A 14,938-nucleotide genomic window follows, 5' to 3' on the forward strand; every position below is an offset into this window, starting at 1 on the left:
GGATTGATTTATAATTTTGCACACTCATAACTCCATAAGCAGAGGCAAGTTGAGAACATGACACATCCATTATACTAAAGAAATATTGCAATTGAAAAACAAGTGAAAGATGGCATTAGCTGAAGCCAATTGTTGGTACATGAAAAACAATAAACAAGATGCCTCCGAACCCCCTTCCCCTCTTTACAACTCAATCATAAATCAATGAATCACGTGGTCATCTCGACAAAATCTACATTCGAAAGAAGAGAAAACATGTTGCACAATCTATTTTGCCCCAAGCAACTGAATCTATTGATGCTTGAGCACTCTTGTATAGTTCCAGCCTCTTTATGAGGACAACACGTATTTCCATTACTACTGAATCCTCATTCAGTACGTAATGGGGACAATTGCTTTGTCTGTTGCAAGAATTTAGAGTTAATCCAGAGTCAGTGCTAGTTTCTTTCTTCAAAGATAATCAATTTTCAACACAATCACAATAAGAGAAGACTACTAGTGAAGAAATGGTCAAGTAAGCTTCGTCTTTCCTATCTCCAACTTCACAATAGACTGCAAAAATGGGAATGGTTGTACCGTTACACAAACTTGCACATACCATATTGACATAAAGCCAACACCATAAATCCTCTTGTTAATTCAAGACTGAAAAACTTACCAACAAAATACGAGTGTACAAATATTGGTCTAATAGAAGATACAACAAAGATTCTTTATGCAATGCTAATTTTTAATTCAAGAGACTCACCAATCCACTTAGATATGAATCATCATTGTGTATCTATCACAAAAATTTAATATGAAGGGTTTCCAACATCTTGAGTAAGTTTACTTAGAACCAAACCAAATGCATATGAATCATTGGTCTAGTTACCTATATACTAATTAATTTTTGAAATGTACGTAGGTACAAATAACTGTAGAACCTAATAAAAAATAGGAAATAGAAAGAAAATAGATTATGTAGGAACTAGATTGGTAGGAGCACAAACGGGTGCTTAACCAATGATCTATTCTATCAAGATAGAAGTAGATTTTGCAAGGTTGATGTTCGGGAATATTGTCCCTATTTTTGAAGTTTTAGGTCTTATGTATCAAGGATGACGCTTCGGGCTATGATGTCAACTCTTGGCGGGCTCTGATTCTACTATATATTGTAAAACAAACCCTAGAGTAGGTGAGATATAGAGACAAGCTTAGGTTCTAAAGGTTTCACTTGAAACATACAAGTCTTTTTGGTACATCCCTGCTAAAGCAGTGCATGTCGTTCGGTAGGCTCCAACCGAAACTACATTAGGCCATATGGTAGAATCCAACTGAATTGGGTCTACACCGTTCAAGTACCTTTTAGCCGAATCATTAAGGTACCTATCTCTCACATTTGTGGTAGTAACCAAATTTGAGAATTTGGTAAACTTCCGCTCTCTACAATGTTGCTTCAAGAGTATGTTAGAAAAATGGAAGGACGAGAAAACTATTCTCCAGTCAAAATTTAACCGGATTTATAAACTTCAAAATCGTACTCATTCATGGATTTAAAGGTTTCAATTATGTCTTGCTTCGGGAAAGAGATCATCTTTACATGATTAAAACAGTTCGTAGAGTGAGCCAAAGAGCCATGGAATCCTTGTTCAGGAGGTATTTTTGTTTGTAATGCTTCGAGCATAAGTCTTCGAATGAAGATCATGGTTGAGGCTTATTCAGCTCTTCCATGCCATTGTTGGCTTCAATGGTTTCTTAGCTTCTTGATTGTTAAGTGGAGATTCACGTCTTTTACCCACATAAAGTGATTTTTGTTGGAAACGTCCAAAATCAGTGAAATCGAACTTGTCACGGTTCGTCCATCCACTGATTTGTGATTGCTATGAGAAATAATACATCATAAGCATCAAAGTTAGAAAATTTCAAGTTCTTAGATATAGGTTACATGAAAAACTTCGGCTTTTAAAGGCACTAAATCTAAACTACAAGTTCGAGTTTAGTTATGAATTTCCGGTTCTAAACGCGGGCACCTGTAAGAACACAGAATACAATATATAACTAAGTGTAGTGGATTTTGGTTGCTTTAGAAACTAAATATGAGTGCTTCGGGACTACGAAAGTGAGTCAACAATTTGAAGAAAAGAATAAAATATTGAATTGTTAATGTCTAAAAGTGGACTTCAAGCCAATAATTTTGGATGTCTTGTCAGATTAATCGATTGCTGGTCACTTTAATTAATTCAATAGATTTTAACCATTCAGCTTTGATTGTGGAAGCAAAATAATGACGTTCGGGTCATATTAGCTTTGATTGGCTTTGGACCAAGCGATCACGAAATTATAGCCTAATATGGCGTTAACCAAAAATGTCCCAAAAATATTTGGGTAGGTAAAAAAGCAAGGTATGCCAAATTACAGCATTGGGGTCGAACAAAAGTACGCAGCCTAGCACACTTGGGCTGGCTGCAGTACACAAGGCCCTGCAGCAAAGTTGCAGGCCTATTGGTTCGGGGGAAAGGTTGCAGGCCAATGGGTTGTGGGTTGGGAAGAGTCCTGGAGTGCAAGGTTGTTAACTTTGCGCCTAGTAATGAAGAAGCCTAGCTTTTATTGGCTTCAGGTTTGATTGAGGACAAACCCAGCAAGCATTGGCTTGCTGGCTAGTGGGCTTAGGGCGTGGGACAAGCCCAACACATGTTGAAATATGAGTAGCCCAACAAAAAGGTTGCTGGCTCTGTGGGCATAAAAAGGCAGTAGGCTTAGAAAGTCAAACCTAGGCCAGAGACCTGGTCTACGTATACAGCAACGCCCAAATGGTTACCGCCTCACGATGACATCAGAACGACGTCATTCCAGCGCCCAAGCCTCAAGCTGCAACCTCGACTTGGTGTCAGATTGGCGCGGTTCCGAGCCATGGCTCAGCCGCAAATTTCCCAAAAAATTTATTTATTTTTTTCGAATTTCCTAGGGTTTTAAAAACCCTAATATGAACATATACACAATATATATATGCATGTGTGTGTGTGTATATATATATATATATATTAGAAGGTAACTATAAATGTAGAGGGTCTATGCATCATGAGAAATGTTTTCATGCTTCATGGTCGTTTCAAATATCTTAATTTATTTTAAAAGAACTTGATTGGCAGAAAACAACTAAGCCTTTGAATTTGTAAATGATCATTCTCAAAAAACCGAAATTGCATCTCCAACGCATTGTATCACGTTCAACAAAGAAAAATTAAATTGAATCAATAACAAGAAGACCAATTCAATAAAATAATAAGTTCATCATAAAAAGAATGATTAAAAAGTAATACTCCCCTTGATTGAAGAACAAACTCTCTTTAGCTCAGCGTCAAGAGTGTGTTGATAACGTGTTATAGACCTAATTTACTTAACAATATAAAGGACAAAGAGAAAGGGGGTGCGGTGGCACATAGGAGAAGAGAGGTGTGATCTGAGGTGTGTATTCTCACCCTCATTGTACCTTTATTTATAGTAGTAGGGAAGGTAAATTTCTTAGCCCAATAGGATTACAACTCTAATAGAATAATATCTAATCTAAGAGATATGGTAGAATGCCACAAAGATATCTCATATAAGATAGGATTTACACAATCACATTCTTGAACTAATAGGATTGGAACATCATTTTTTTTTTCCCGTTGTAAAGATATTCACATATTTCGATGGCAGTGGCACCCCCTTGATTATGACGTTATAAAGTTAAACTTTGATGGTTCTGTCCCTCCGAAGAGAGCTATTGCTATCTTTGTGTTAAGAAATTATGAGGGTCGGGTTATTAGTGATGGTACTTTAAACCTAGAAGGAGTCATTATTTCAATGGCTGAGATTATGGGTTTGAGTGAAAGATTAAGGTTTGACGTACACAAAGGGCTTCAAAACATTATGGTAGGGGGAGATTTCACTGTTAATCATTGACGTGGTTCAAGACAGATGTGATATCCCTTATCATCTAAATTCTATTTTTGAGAATATTCGTGGGATGGCCTTAGAGTTTAATGCATAAAAGAGAACCATGTTTTCAAATAAACAAATTTTATAGCGGATGCGTTACTTAATCTAGGTTTCACTTTTAAAAATCCGCATTGCATGGATCATTGTCTCCCCCAGGCAATGGTTGCAGTAGAGGTTTTTCCCTAATTTCCTTTTCTTAAAAGAAAAAACAAATATATTGGACGGAGCGGGATGTGAAACTCTCACCAGTCACCACTCTTGGTGTATAGTCTCTAGTCTAGTGGATCATTATGGCGGGAAAATGTCCTTTTGGTCCTTACAAGGTATAAAATCCCTAACCCCTCTTTCTCTCCTTCTCTCTCTCCGAACCCCGTCTTCCGTTCTTCAATCCCACACCCGCTTCACCATTCTCTTCGACCTCTAAGGCCCCTAATCCACCTCGCCCGAAAAATTGGTACTTTTCTCGACATCCCACTTCCTATTTCTCGAAATCTGGGGTCTTTCTGTTCTACTGCGAATTAATCCTTTTGTTTGCAATTATGTAATAGTCGATTAATTTTGTGCTTAATTTCTTGTTTTTAATTTTGGGTTTTGGGTGCAGAGGCTTTTGACCGAAGCAATCGGTTGTCTTTTTGAAGATGGACAGTGCATTCGAGGATGAGGCCGAGCACACCGTTTCGATCCAAGAGTATCTTAAGGATGTTGAGGAACAGGAACTGGTTTGCCTCTTTGATCATAATTAGTGGCTAATCTGTTCAAGTTTAACTGGCTGGAATTGATTAGTGTGATTAAATGATTAATAATGTAGCAATTTTGTGTTTCTGGTGTTTTGAAATTGAAGACAATTCTGTGTTTTTTTTTTCTTGTGAATTCAGCTCTCGAGGTTTCCTTTCAAGTTTGATGATTTTCTTTTAATATGAGTTGAAGAAAATTGTTTCTTGTAATGCAAAATAAGTATATGGTGAAAACGACACTTTTAAAAGACAATAAACTTTTTAATGAGGGTTTAAGTTGTGAAAAATTGCTACTTTTGAGGTTGTAGTTACGTTGGGAAATTGTGATCTCAGCTTGGTAACTTAGTAGTCTAAGAGCTTGTCTAGAGTTTTAGCTAGGCTCAGAACAGCCTAGCTCACAAGTCTTAGGTAAGTTAACAACAGCCATGTGTGGTTCTCTAGAGCAAGACGATTAAGCCATTGAAATGTTCAACTGAAGAAAGGGTTGGGACCCAAATATTTGATTTTATGAGGAATTACAAGATTATCGTCTGAGGAAAGATTCAAAGAAATATCAATGGATTCTGCAATAAAACATAAATCAGTAGTATGTCTATTGGGAAATCTGTTCTTAATTCCACAATTCTCAGCCCCTCTACTTCTCAAATTGATTAAATGGATGTTTAGTCTTGGCTAATATTACTGTTGAGCTTCAAAACAATCCTGTTTTATTTAATCAACAAGCCAAGACAAATCGTTCAAGGATCAGGACAAAAATCTCCCCGCACTTCTTTGTCTCCCTTTGTAGTTTTAAATTTGAACAGAATACAAATAACGAGTCCCTAATTTACCTATTAATTCATACTTTTTGGTGTTTGATCACTCATAGGAAGCTGATTTGGTTTTGGGAGGCGACGAAGGCAAGGAGTGTACCTATAACAATGGTTATATGAAGAGGCAGGCAATTTTCTCATGCCTGACTTGCACCCCAGACGGGAATGCTGGAGTCTGCACAGCTTGCAGCTTGTCTTGCCATGATGGCCATGAGGTATTTTGATATCTTTACCAGTATAAGCCATTATCTAAACTCAATAAAATTAAAGCTGGGTCATTTCTTTTGTGATGTGATTCCATACTAGTTGCACTATTTGATTCACTCCAGTCTCCAACTGAGAAAGAACCTCATTTTTACCTTGTTGACTGAAGGGAGTGATTAATATCCTTACAGGGTTCACAATCTTTGTTTCCTCATTGGCTTGAAAGATTTTTGGTCTAAAAATACAAAAAGGTGGTTAGTGCCTTATAATAGAATATGAATTGATTCAAATTTAAGACTTAGAGAGTAACATAGATAATATGGAGCAAGACAGGTGGAGTTTATGAGGCTGGGTTAGAAAGCATCTTAGATGGTTGCCTCTTACCCCACCGAGTCTCAAAAGATACCTTTGAAGTTGAACCATTTGGTGTTCTTTCCATTCTTTCTAACCAAACCTACTAGCTCTTGCTCCCCCATTTTAAAGTCGTTCAGTTTTTTTTGCCTCCTCGATAGTTTCTACCTCTTGTGGAGAAAATGACATTTAATTTTGGGATTTGGGATTCATGGTGTTTTATATGTATTGCTTTATATTCTATACTGCCAAATTATTATACATTGATGTTTTAGCGCTTTTATTTGACTAGGTTATTCTATTTGATTTATCTTCCTATATCTAATGATGACCATTATTGGTACTCAAAGCAGATTGTAGAACTGTGGACCAAAAGAAATTTTAGATGTGATTGTGGTAATTCAAAATTTGGAGAGTTCTTTTGCAAGCTTTCCCCAAATAAAGATATAGAAAATGTTGAAAATTCTTACAATCAGAATTTCAAAGGATCATACTGCACCTGCAGTCGCCCCTATCCTGATCCAGATGTTGAAGAACAAGTAGAGATGATACAATGCTGTGTGTGTGAAGACTGGTTCCATGAGGAACACATCGGTCTTGACTCTTCTGATGAGGTTGGTAGTTTGGAATACATGTTTGCCATGTTTTCTGCTTTGTATCATGTTGTAGGCTCTTTTTTTCTGCTTGTTTTGTATTATGTTGTAGGATTTATCTCAACATTATGTGCTTTCGTACTAATTAGCATAATGTCATTGGGCTTTTGGGTATTGCTGTCATTTTGAACTGTGAATATTTAGATGTAACATAAAGTAAACTCATATTGATGAGTTTGTTGCAATTTGAAACATTGGATAGGCCTCAAAATTTCTCACTGTTATGCTGATTAATAATTGGTAACATTGAATCTGATATTTTGGGGCTCATCCTATGCTGCTGCTGATATACTATATCAATGATATCAGATGACGAGCTTTATTCTGATACTGTACTGATCAGTTATTTCTCCATCAGTCTGGAGGAAAGTTGATCAACGTGATGGTAATTTTTGTATAGTTGTGTAGATCACCAACTTTTTAGCCACTTTAATTCTGAAGGTAGTTTCGTACTTTTATACCTATGTATTTCTAGATGTTATGAATATTTGAAATTTTGTGTGAACGCTTATCTTACTATTTGTATATGGTTACAGTCTACATTGTTGCGAATATATATATATATCTCTCCTCTCTCAATTGCTAAGGCCACATCCCAACTTTTTAATTTTCAAATGCTGATATTCTATCCAAAGTACGTTGCTAACATCCTACTTGTCCCCTTATGCACTACAGATTCCAAGAGATGAGGAAGGTGAACCTCTTTATGAGGATTTTATTTGTAAGGGGTGCTCAGCAGTTTGCTCTTTTATAAGACTCTACAATCAAACCATCTTGGCATCTGGGAGCCAAAAAGATGCTCCCGTTGAGACTGCCAAGGATAAAAAGGTTTTGAGCGATATGCCTTTAGCTTGTAGATCTGGAAAGCTAGAGAATGATATTTCTCAAAGTTCTGATACTATTTCTGAACCTGTATCTGGTGGGGATAGCTTGCTCCTTGGAGAAAATTCTGGGAAGAATACAGATTCGGATCAATGCATTACAGATGCCAATGCACCTGTTACTTGTGTTATTGGAGTTAATCTGGTGGTTGCTTCCCCTGTTTTAGAGTGTAAGCCAATGTTTCTTCTGAAAAACTGGAGGGATGCACTCTGCAAGTGTGAAAAATGCAGTGAATTTTACGAACAGAAGCATATTAGGTTTCTGCTTGACAAGGAAGACTCGATCATGGAGTATGAGAAAATGGCAAAGCAAAAGAGAGAGGAAAAATTGCAGCAACAGGAGGGGGCTGAGTTGACTATGCTCGATAAACTTGGCCATGTCGAGAAAATAGAGATTCTGAGTGGCATCGCAGACATGAAAGATGAGCTTCGTTCTTTCCTGGTATGTCCTTGATGATTATAAACTTTAATTTTGTTTCAAGCGTTGCTTTTATGATATAAAATCACCTAAGAAACCATTTTAGAATATGACCTTTTGTATTTACATGATTTTAAGTTCTGATCGAAACTATGCTTCCTAATTTTGCAGGGATCATTTGATCCATCAAAGACAATCACCTCTGCTGATGTCCACCAGATTTTTGAGAATCTAGCAAAGAAACGCAGGCGTGTAGAGTGAGATATAACTGGATCTTTACTGCAGTCATATGCACTTGTTAAATTATTAACCATGTATGGTTGCTATTGAAGTTAATCCTGGTTTCAGTAACATTAAAAAAGCCTACAAAGCTAGGCGGAATGCTGTACTAGTATCAGTGTTGCTACCTTGCAGACTTATATCCTAACAAATTATGATGTTTAATTTGAGGTGCTTATTTTCAACTGTCCAACACGCAATGCTTCTATAGGTAACTGGATCACATAATTTTGCATGATTGTCTTGCAATCTATGAGTTACCTTCCACTCTTCGCAGTATGAAATGTTAAACATTTATGCATATTTTTGGGTATGTGCTTCGGACCGGTGCATGCGTCAGGGTGTTTTGTTTAATCACGTGATTGTTCATGAAGCATGTGAAACTAAAGTAGGTTGCAGCACTAGCAAATTATCTAACCTTGTGAAAATAGTAGGAACCATATCTGGCTAGCGAAGCTTCTGCATTCTTTATTGATTATGGAGAATCTTAAGTTTTGGTTGGTTTCAAACTATGCATCCTCTGAATGTGTATATGACAGTCAGTGCAAGACTCAAAACTCTTACGATAGTCGGCTACGTGTGGGTGACTCCCAGCCGTTGATATATTTTTGTGCACACACCGCACCACTGTCTGTGAGTCACCCACACGTGCAACTGTGTAACTGGCCGGCCCGTAGCATTCTTCTTAGAGCTTGTGGCACTTAAATACTGGGGTGGGGCTTTATTGTAAATCTTGGGGCCGTGATTTTCTGATTGACAGAAACTATTCTCCTTGTAAATTGCAAATTTGTCAAACACCCTTTCAACAAGAGGGGACAAAAGTAGGTAGTTTTTTACTCCCAAGGGAAAGGGAAAGGGAAAGGGTAAGGGTAGTAAAAAAGAAAAGATAAAGTGCATGCTGTTAATTTTGATTTTACAGTAGATCGAGTCTTAATCGATAATTAAAAAAGTAAGTCATTATCTTACCTAAACCATGGAGACTGTCGAGTGCCTCTTTATTTTTCAACCCCCAAATGGAGAAAATTTTGTATTTTTAATTATAATATTTAAAATTTTAATTGTATATTGTGGAAGATTCATATAATTTATAGTTATGTGGTTGTTGAATCTTGTGGTATTACTCAATATTACGGTCCGGTGGTATGCCTCTTCACTTGGAAGTGAGAGATCTTATGTTCGAATCTCGTGGATGGCGAATTCGATACCAAATTATGCCTGCATATTGTGTGGTTTTGCCGAACTCCCCCTCCTCTTAGTGTAAAAATATCAATGTACTAAAAAAATAAATTATGTTGTTGTCTGTCGTCTAGTTATATTTTAGGCAAGTCAAATTTTTTCTTTTTCAACTTGTTATGACTAATATTTATTTTCTGCAATTACTATATCGTCATCTATTGTTATGATTACTTCAAGTTTTCAACACAGGGAGTTGAGAAACTTGCATGCAATTAGCGATATAACGGACGATAGCCAAAGACTTTTTCCTTAATTAGCTCATTTATGTAAGGGACTTACGACTCATATGCAGCTTCGATGCTCAATCAATGAAATATTTAAGCCTCGGACAGATTGGAAGTTTCGATTCCCTCTAAAAAGGTTGTACCCAGTGCACAAGACTCTCGCTTTACGCAGGGTCTGGGAGAGGTGAATGTCGGCTAGCCTTACCCCTATTTATGGAGAGGCTGCTCCCAAGTCTCGAACCCGAGACCTACCGCTCATGGGCGAAGGCACTTGCCATCACACTAAGTGCGACCTCTATTCGATTCCCTCTAATGTAACAAAAAAATATCAAATATCCATCTAGCAGAAAATCAAACTTACGTTTGAAAAAAAAAAAAAAAACAAAATCGACCGAGCTTTCATAATAGAAAAATGATATCTTCAAACTTTTCTTTTTCTATCAACGTAAAATAATGATATATGGATGACTCATGAAATTCATATTCACACCTCTTTTAAATAAGGAGCATAAAATATGAGACAGGACCAGTTGATTTTGACAAACAAACAAACAAACAAACAGGTAGATGTTGAATTGCAGACCAAATTGAACATTCTGCACTCTTGATTTCAAAAGCAACTTTTATCCAGAATTCTTATGACATGGTTCTTCTGTTTGTTACAACTTTTGCACTATACATCACTAATCACTTTAAGAGTGACTAAAGTTGAAACTCCTTTTAATGAAATAATTAAGATTCCTTTTATCATTAAAAAATAATATAAGCTTAAGCTCCCCTTCTTTTCACCAGATCTATTGTCTTCAATCAAAGACTAAATCTATATATTGTGTTGTGGTAAATGGTAATCATTTTCTTTTCTTGCTTTACGATTTTCTGGTTCTGCCTTTGAAATTCTTTTTTCTTTCACAAAAAAAGGGTATCCAACATATCACTATCGAAAGTGGCATTTCACTTAAAAAAAAATAAAAAATCTCAATTAGGTAAATCCCTTGGACTTTTTTCCACGTAAATTATGCCACAACACATGCAAAGTATGAAATAACGGACTCAACTTTCTTTTTCTCTTTTCTTTTACCTCAGTGGAATGATGACCTATTGTCTTGAACGTTAAAAGGGATGAAGAAAAACAAGAAGAGAGAACAAGTCTAAAGAGATGGAGGGAATTGTATAAAGAATACATTGTCAAACTCATTAATTAGTATTACATTTTAATGATATTAATCTCTATTTATAAGAAAACGATTTTAAGTTTGAATCTTGTAAATAACGAGTTTGATAGCAATTTATATTCCATAGTATGTAAATATATCATTGTATATATAAAAAAATAGTACTTGATTCCTATCTTGTAAGGAGTCTTTCTTCTGCCACACAAATCACAGCTTCATACATGTACAACATCGTATCACTTATTCTTATGGCCTTGTATGGTATTTTAGGAGGTCTTGAGTTTGAATCTCTTTAATGGCGAGTTCGATACTAACTTTTTTGACCAGCTCATTGTGTAGCTTAACCTAAAGCTCTCACGATCTTATTGTAAATATATGATTGTTCTTTAAAAAAAAAATTCTATAATTTTAAACTGTGATTTACTAATAAGAATAAATGACATGTAAAATTCACGCGATTAAATCATGTAAATTTTTCAATAGATCCTCATGCTTGCTTTTGAGGTACGGGAGACGGAATTGGAGATTATTAGAGATACATTGATTCCACGAAAATGAGGATGGTGCTGGTTAGACCTTAAAATTTGATGGAACAAAAAACAGGAGGCATGGCCATAATTTTGGCAAGATATATATGATTCTCATTAGACAACAAATAAAGTAAATCCTGAATAAAAATTGAGACGACGTAGGCAAAACTATAGAATAATAATATAAATGGTGTCGGTGACTGCATTATTTTCAGTAATTTAAACAAACAATTTTGCATCTGTGATTCCGTGCATAAAACAAAAACTAATTAAATATGAAAAAAAGACAACTTCTGGGCCTGGCTGCGGCAACATATATCTATAAATTTTGGCACCTTGTATTATATGTCATGGTGGTGGTGGGAAGGGAGGTTAGGTTTGCAGATTTCCTGTATGCCCGTGACATGTCGAGGTATGGGGTCTCTAATCTATGAATATACACATGAAACTTCTACTGATTTAGGTTTGCAAATTCCACGAAAATGTTCATATTGTCAACTGTTAATTTTTAATGTTAGCTCCAAATGGAAAAAAAAAAAACTGTTGTCACACTGGAAAGAAATTGACAAGAGATAAGAAAAATAAGAGTAAAGTTCTTGTACTGTGTCGGTATCTAATATAACATTTCCACACTTTTAGTGTGAGAATTCGGCATAACAATGTATCTAATACATATAAAAGTTTCTTCTAAAGAAAGTTGTGTGCTGTTAGATTCTAATTAGTCTCTCGATCTTGACCAAGAGGGGTTTTTCTCTTTTCGTTCGTTACAAAGAGATGCTATGTTCTCCTTGTTGAGGACCTGATGTAACTTGTTGTATGTTTTATATTGCGTCTTTGAACCATCCTTCGTAAGCTCTTTTGGGTTTTGAAGTCATTTTGGCTGAATGAAATACCTATCGTTGCATCTCACAGAAAAAAAAAAAAAAAAAAAAAACAAGAAGAATGATGATATGTTCTTTCCTTTTTGTTTTGTATCCTATATATCCTACATTTTTCAAGATTTTCGACCAATTATTTGGTGATTGCAAGTACCTTCCACTATTTCATAGTAAGGGAAAAAAATTAACAATAACAAATCAATCATCAGAAAATTGGGTCCGACGTATGATGATGTTTCTTTGATTGCTTTTAATCAAAGACATCTGTTATGATCTTTGAAACACGGTACTGGAGCGGGGAGGATCGGCGACTCGTGAAATTCAAAACTTTTTAGATTTGGAAGCGGCATGGATTCCGCAATTAGAAAAATAAAATAAAATAATTAAGTTATTACGCTTCTTATCATACCACAGTAAATATTCAAATTCAAAATAAAACCATTGTTATAAAGACGGCGCTAGGCAGTTGGTCACCGTCCTAATTCGTTCGTCTTTCGGCATTTGAAAATTAAGAAACTGTGTCTAGACATGCTTAGGCGCTTGTCTAGCCTGTCTAAACTTGCCTAGGTCACGACCCTGATTTAAACAGAACATCGATAACTTTTATTTTGCATTTTAATTTTTCAATAAAATGTAAGAAACTTGTTGAATATTTGGATGAACACTCATTATATGTTTGTTCCCCATGTTTCCAATATGTTCTAATATTTTATAATTTATATATCATTTAATTTTGCAATAGATGTATCTTAATATAATTATGTGTGTGTTTTAAGTATAAATCGACACTTATTTATACAATAAACAATCATTTACTTAAATCTGCTTATTCCTCCTAGGCCCCCGTCTAGCCGCCTAGGCACTAGGCCCTAACCTGCCGTCTGACTAGCGCACAGTATCTTTTAGAATTTTAAATAAAACTATAAGTAGTGGATTGTCTTAGTAATTAGAGTATTCATTTTCAACTCATTACATCGTAGGTTCAAACTCTCCCCCTCATTTAAGTAAATTATAAAATAACTGAAAAGGTTTTTGAAAATTACAGTTACACCCTCATTTTAAAGATTTTATTTCAAAATGATCCCTAATGCTCCTGAGCCGAAGTACGCATTAGCTCCCAACGTATCCCGCTCCCGCACCCAATCCCGGACAATAGTAGCGACTCGTGAGAGCTTTAGCAGTACATCATGGTCCCTTAAAATATCACACAAACAGACAAATATTTACATGACATGGGCAGTGAGCAAATAATTTTCTCACTATATTTAAAGTAAGAAGAAGAATCAAGACTCGTGAACAATAAAACATGTCTACATAATATTTTTCTTTGTATTTTACTGTTAATTATTGGATTTTCACACCTATATATACATGTTCTCCTTTCACATGCACCAACTATATATAGTGGTTCTCTTGTTGCCAGCTAATGCTTTTCATGGTTTGATTTAAACAAAAAAAAAAAAAAAAGTTTTATAATTTCTCATAGAGGAATTAAGGTGGTTAATCATGGGAAATTGTGTGGAGACATGCAAACAAAAGCAGGAGCAAGAAGATGGTCAAATGCAACAGCAACAGCAGCAGCATGAGCAAGAAGACGATGAGAGAGAAAATAAAGATAGATTTATGAAGGAACAAAATTTGGGGAAAGATGGAAACATAAGAGTAAAGATTGTGTTGAGCAAAGAAGAGCTGGAGTGGTTGATGCTTCAGCTGAAAGATAGTGGAGGGAAGAACTTGGAAGATGTTTTGCAGGAGATCCAGAAAAGCAGAGCCAAAGCTATTGAGGGGTGGAAGCCTTCTTTGGAGAGCATCATGGAATGCCCTGAAGTAATTGAGATGGATAGATGAGTCTAATATTTCAAACTTTTCCTGCTGCTGCTCTGCTGCTTCTTCCTCGTCTTCTCCTTTTTTTAGTTTTGTCTATTTTCAACTTGTTTTTAGGGTTTTGAGGTGGCTGATTACCCAACTGTGTAATTAAGTTTTTTGTTTTTTGTTTTTTTTTTGTTTTTCTGGAATGGTGAGCCCTGATGTTGTTTGTGAGATGTAAAAATAACTTTTTCAGATTTTTCATCGGGACCATCTAAATATCGTAATGAGAAATGCTAGATACTTTCTTCATTTGCCTTTTTCTGTTTACTTTTTTTACTCATTACTTGATACATGCATTTTATTAACAAATTATATGACATAACTAATGCATTAAAATCATAAATTCTATTTTTTCGCTCTTTTTTTTTAACTAAAGATATTATTTACATTAAATGGAAGGGTGGACTTAACTTCACAATGAGTTAGCAATAATATGATTCAAATTCGTATTTGACAAAAATTGAACCTAAGATCTTTCACTTACAACTGAAGAGAAATATCATTAGACCGTAGTATTAAGTAACTTTGCAACCTTGAAAACATAAATTACGAAGTTTAATTTGTTAGTGGAATACACATGTCAAGTGATGAGTGGAGAAAGTAGATGGGAAAAGCAAATGGAGAAGATAAATGTTATATATTTGTACACGCATTTTATCTCCTTATATATTAGTATTGTGTTTCTTATTATTTAATTAAATAATAAAAAAGTACCGAAATTATTTCGCCTAATT

At 35.5% G+C, this 14,938-nt stretch overlaps 2 protein-coding genes across 3 annotated transcripts; both read left to right on the plus strand.

The window, feature by feature from the left end:
- The first annotated feature begins 4,093 nt into the window (after positions 1–4,093).
- LOC103404441 (uncharacterized) lies at positions 4,094–8,488 on the plus strand. Of its 2 annotated transcripts, none has more exons than XM_008343363.4 (6): positions 4,094–4,417; positions 4,565–4,682; positions 5,566–5,724; positions 6,418–6,678; positions 7,393–8,040; positions 8,188–8,488. In XM_008343363.4, exons 2-6 carry the CDS (start codon positions 4,602–4,604, stop codon positions 8,275–8,277), a joined length of 1,239 nt encoding a protein of 412 aa, XP_008341585.1. In that variant the 5' UTR covers positions 4,094–4,417; positions 4,565–4,601; the 3' UTR covers positions 8,278–8,488. The 2 variants fall into 2 exon arrangements, with proteins under 2 accessions (XP_008341585.1, XP_008341576.1); XM_008343354.4 differs by having other exon boundaries at positions 4,220–4,417; positions 6,415–6,678.
- Positions 8,489–13,841: 5,353 nt separating this feature from the next.
- LOC103404431 (uncharacterized) lies at positions 13,842–14,183 on the plus strand. Its single transcript, XM_008343343.4, has one exon. The coding sequence runs from the start codon at positions 13,842–13,844 to the stop codon at positions 14,181–14,183; it is 342 nt and encodes a 113-aa protein (XP_008341565.3).
- Positions 14,184–14,938: the final 755 nt, after the last annotated feature.

Source organism: Malus domestica, chromosome 14 (genome assembly GCF_042453785.1).
Source record: "Malus domestica chromosome 14, GDT2T_hap1".
In the NCBI taxonomy this organism is placed as follows: domain Eukaryota; kingdom Viridiplantae; phylum Streptophyta; class Magnoliopsida; order Rosales; family Rosaceae; genus Malus; species Malus domestica.

Coding starts and splice junctions, on each gene's coding strand:
- LOC103404431 (XM_008343343.4), top strand. CDS start 13,842: ATGGGAAATTGTGTGGAGACATGCAAACAAAAGCAGGAGCAAGAAGAT.
- LOC103404441 (XM_008343354.4), top strand. CDS start 4,602: ATGGACAGTGCATTCGAGGATGAGGCCGAGCACACCGTTTCGATCCAA. Junction 6,679..7,392: donor GTCTTGACTCTTCTGATGAG/GTTGGTAGTTTG, acceptor TATGCACTACAG/ATTCCAAGAGATGAGGAAGG. Junction 8,041..8,187: donor ATGAGCTTCGTTCTTTCCTG/GTATGTCCTTGA, acceptor CTAATTTTGCAG/GGATCATTTGATCCATCAAA.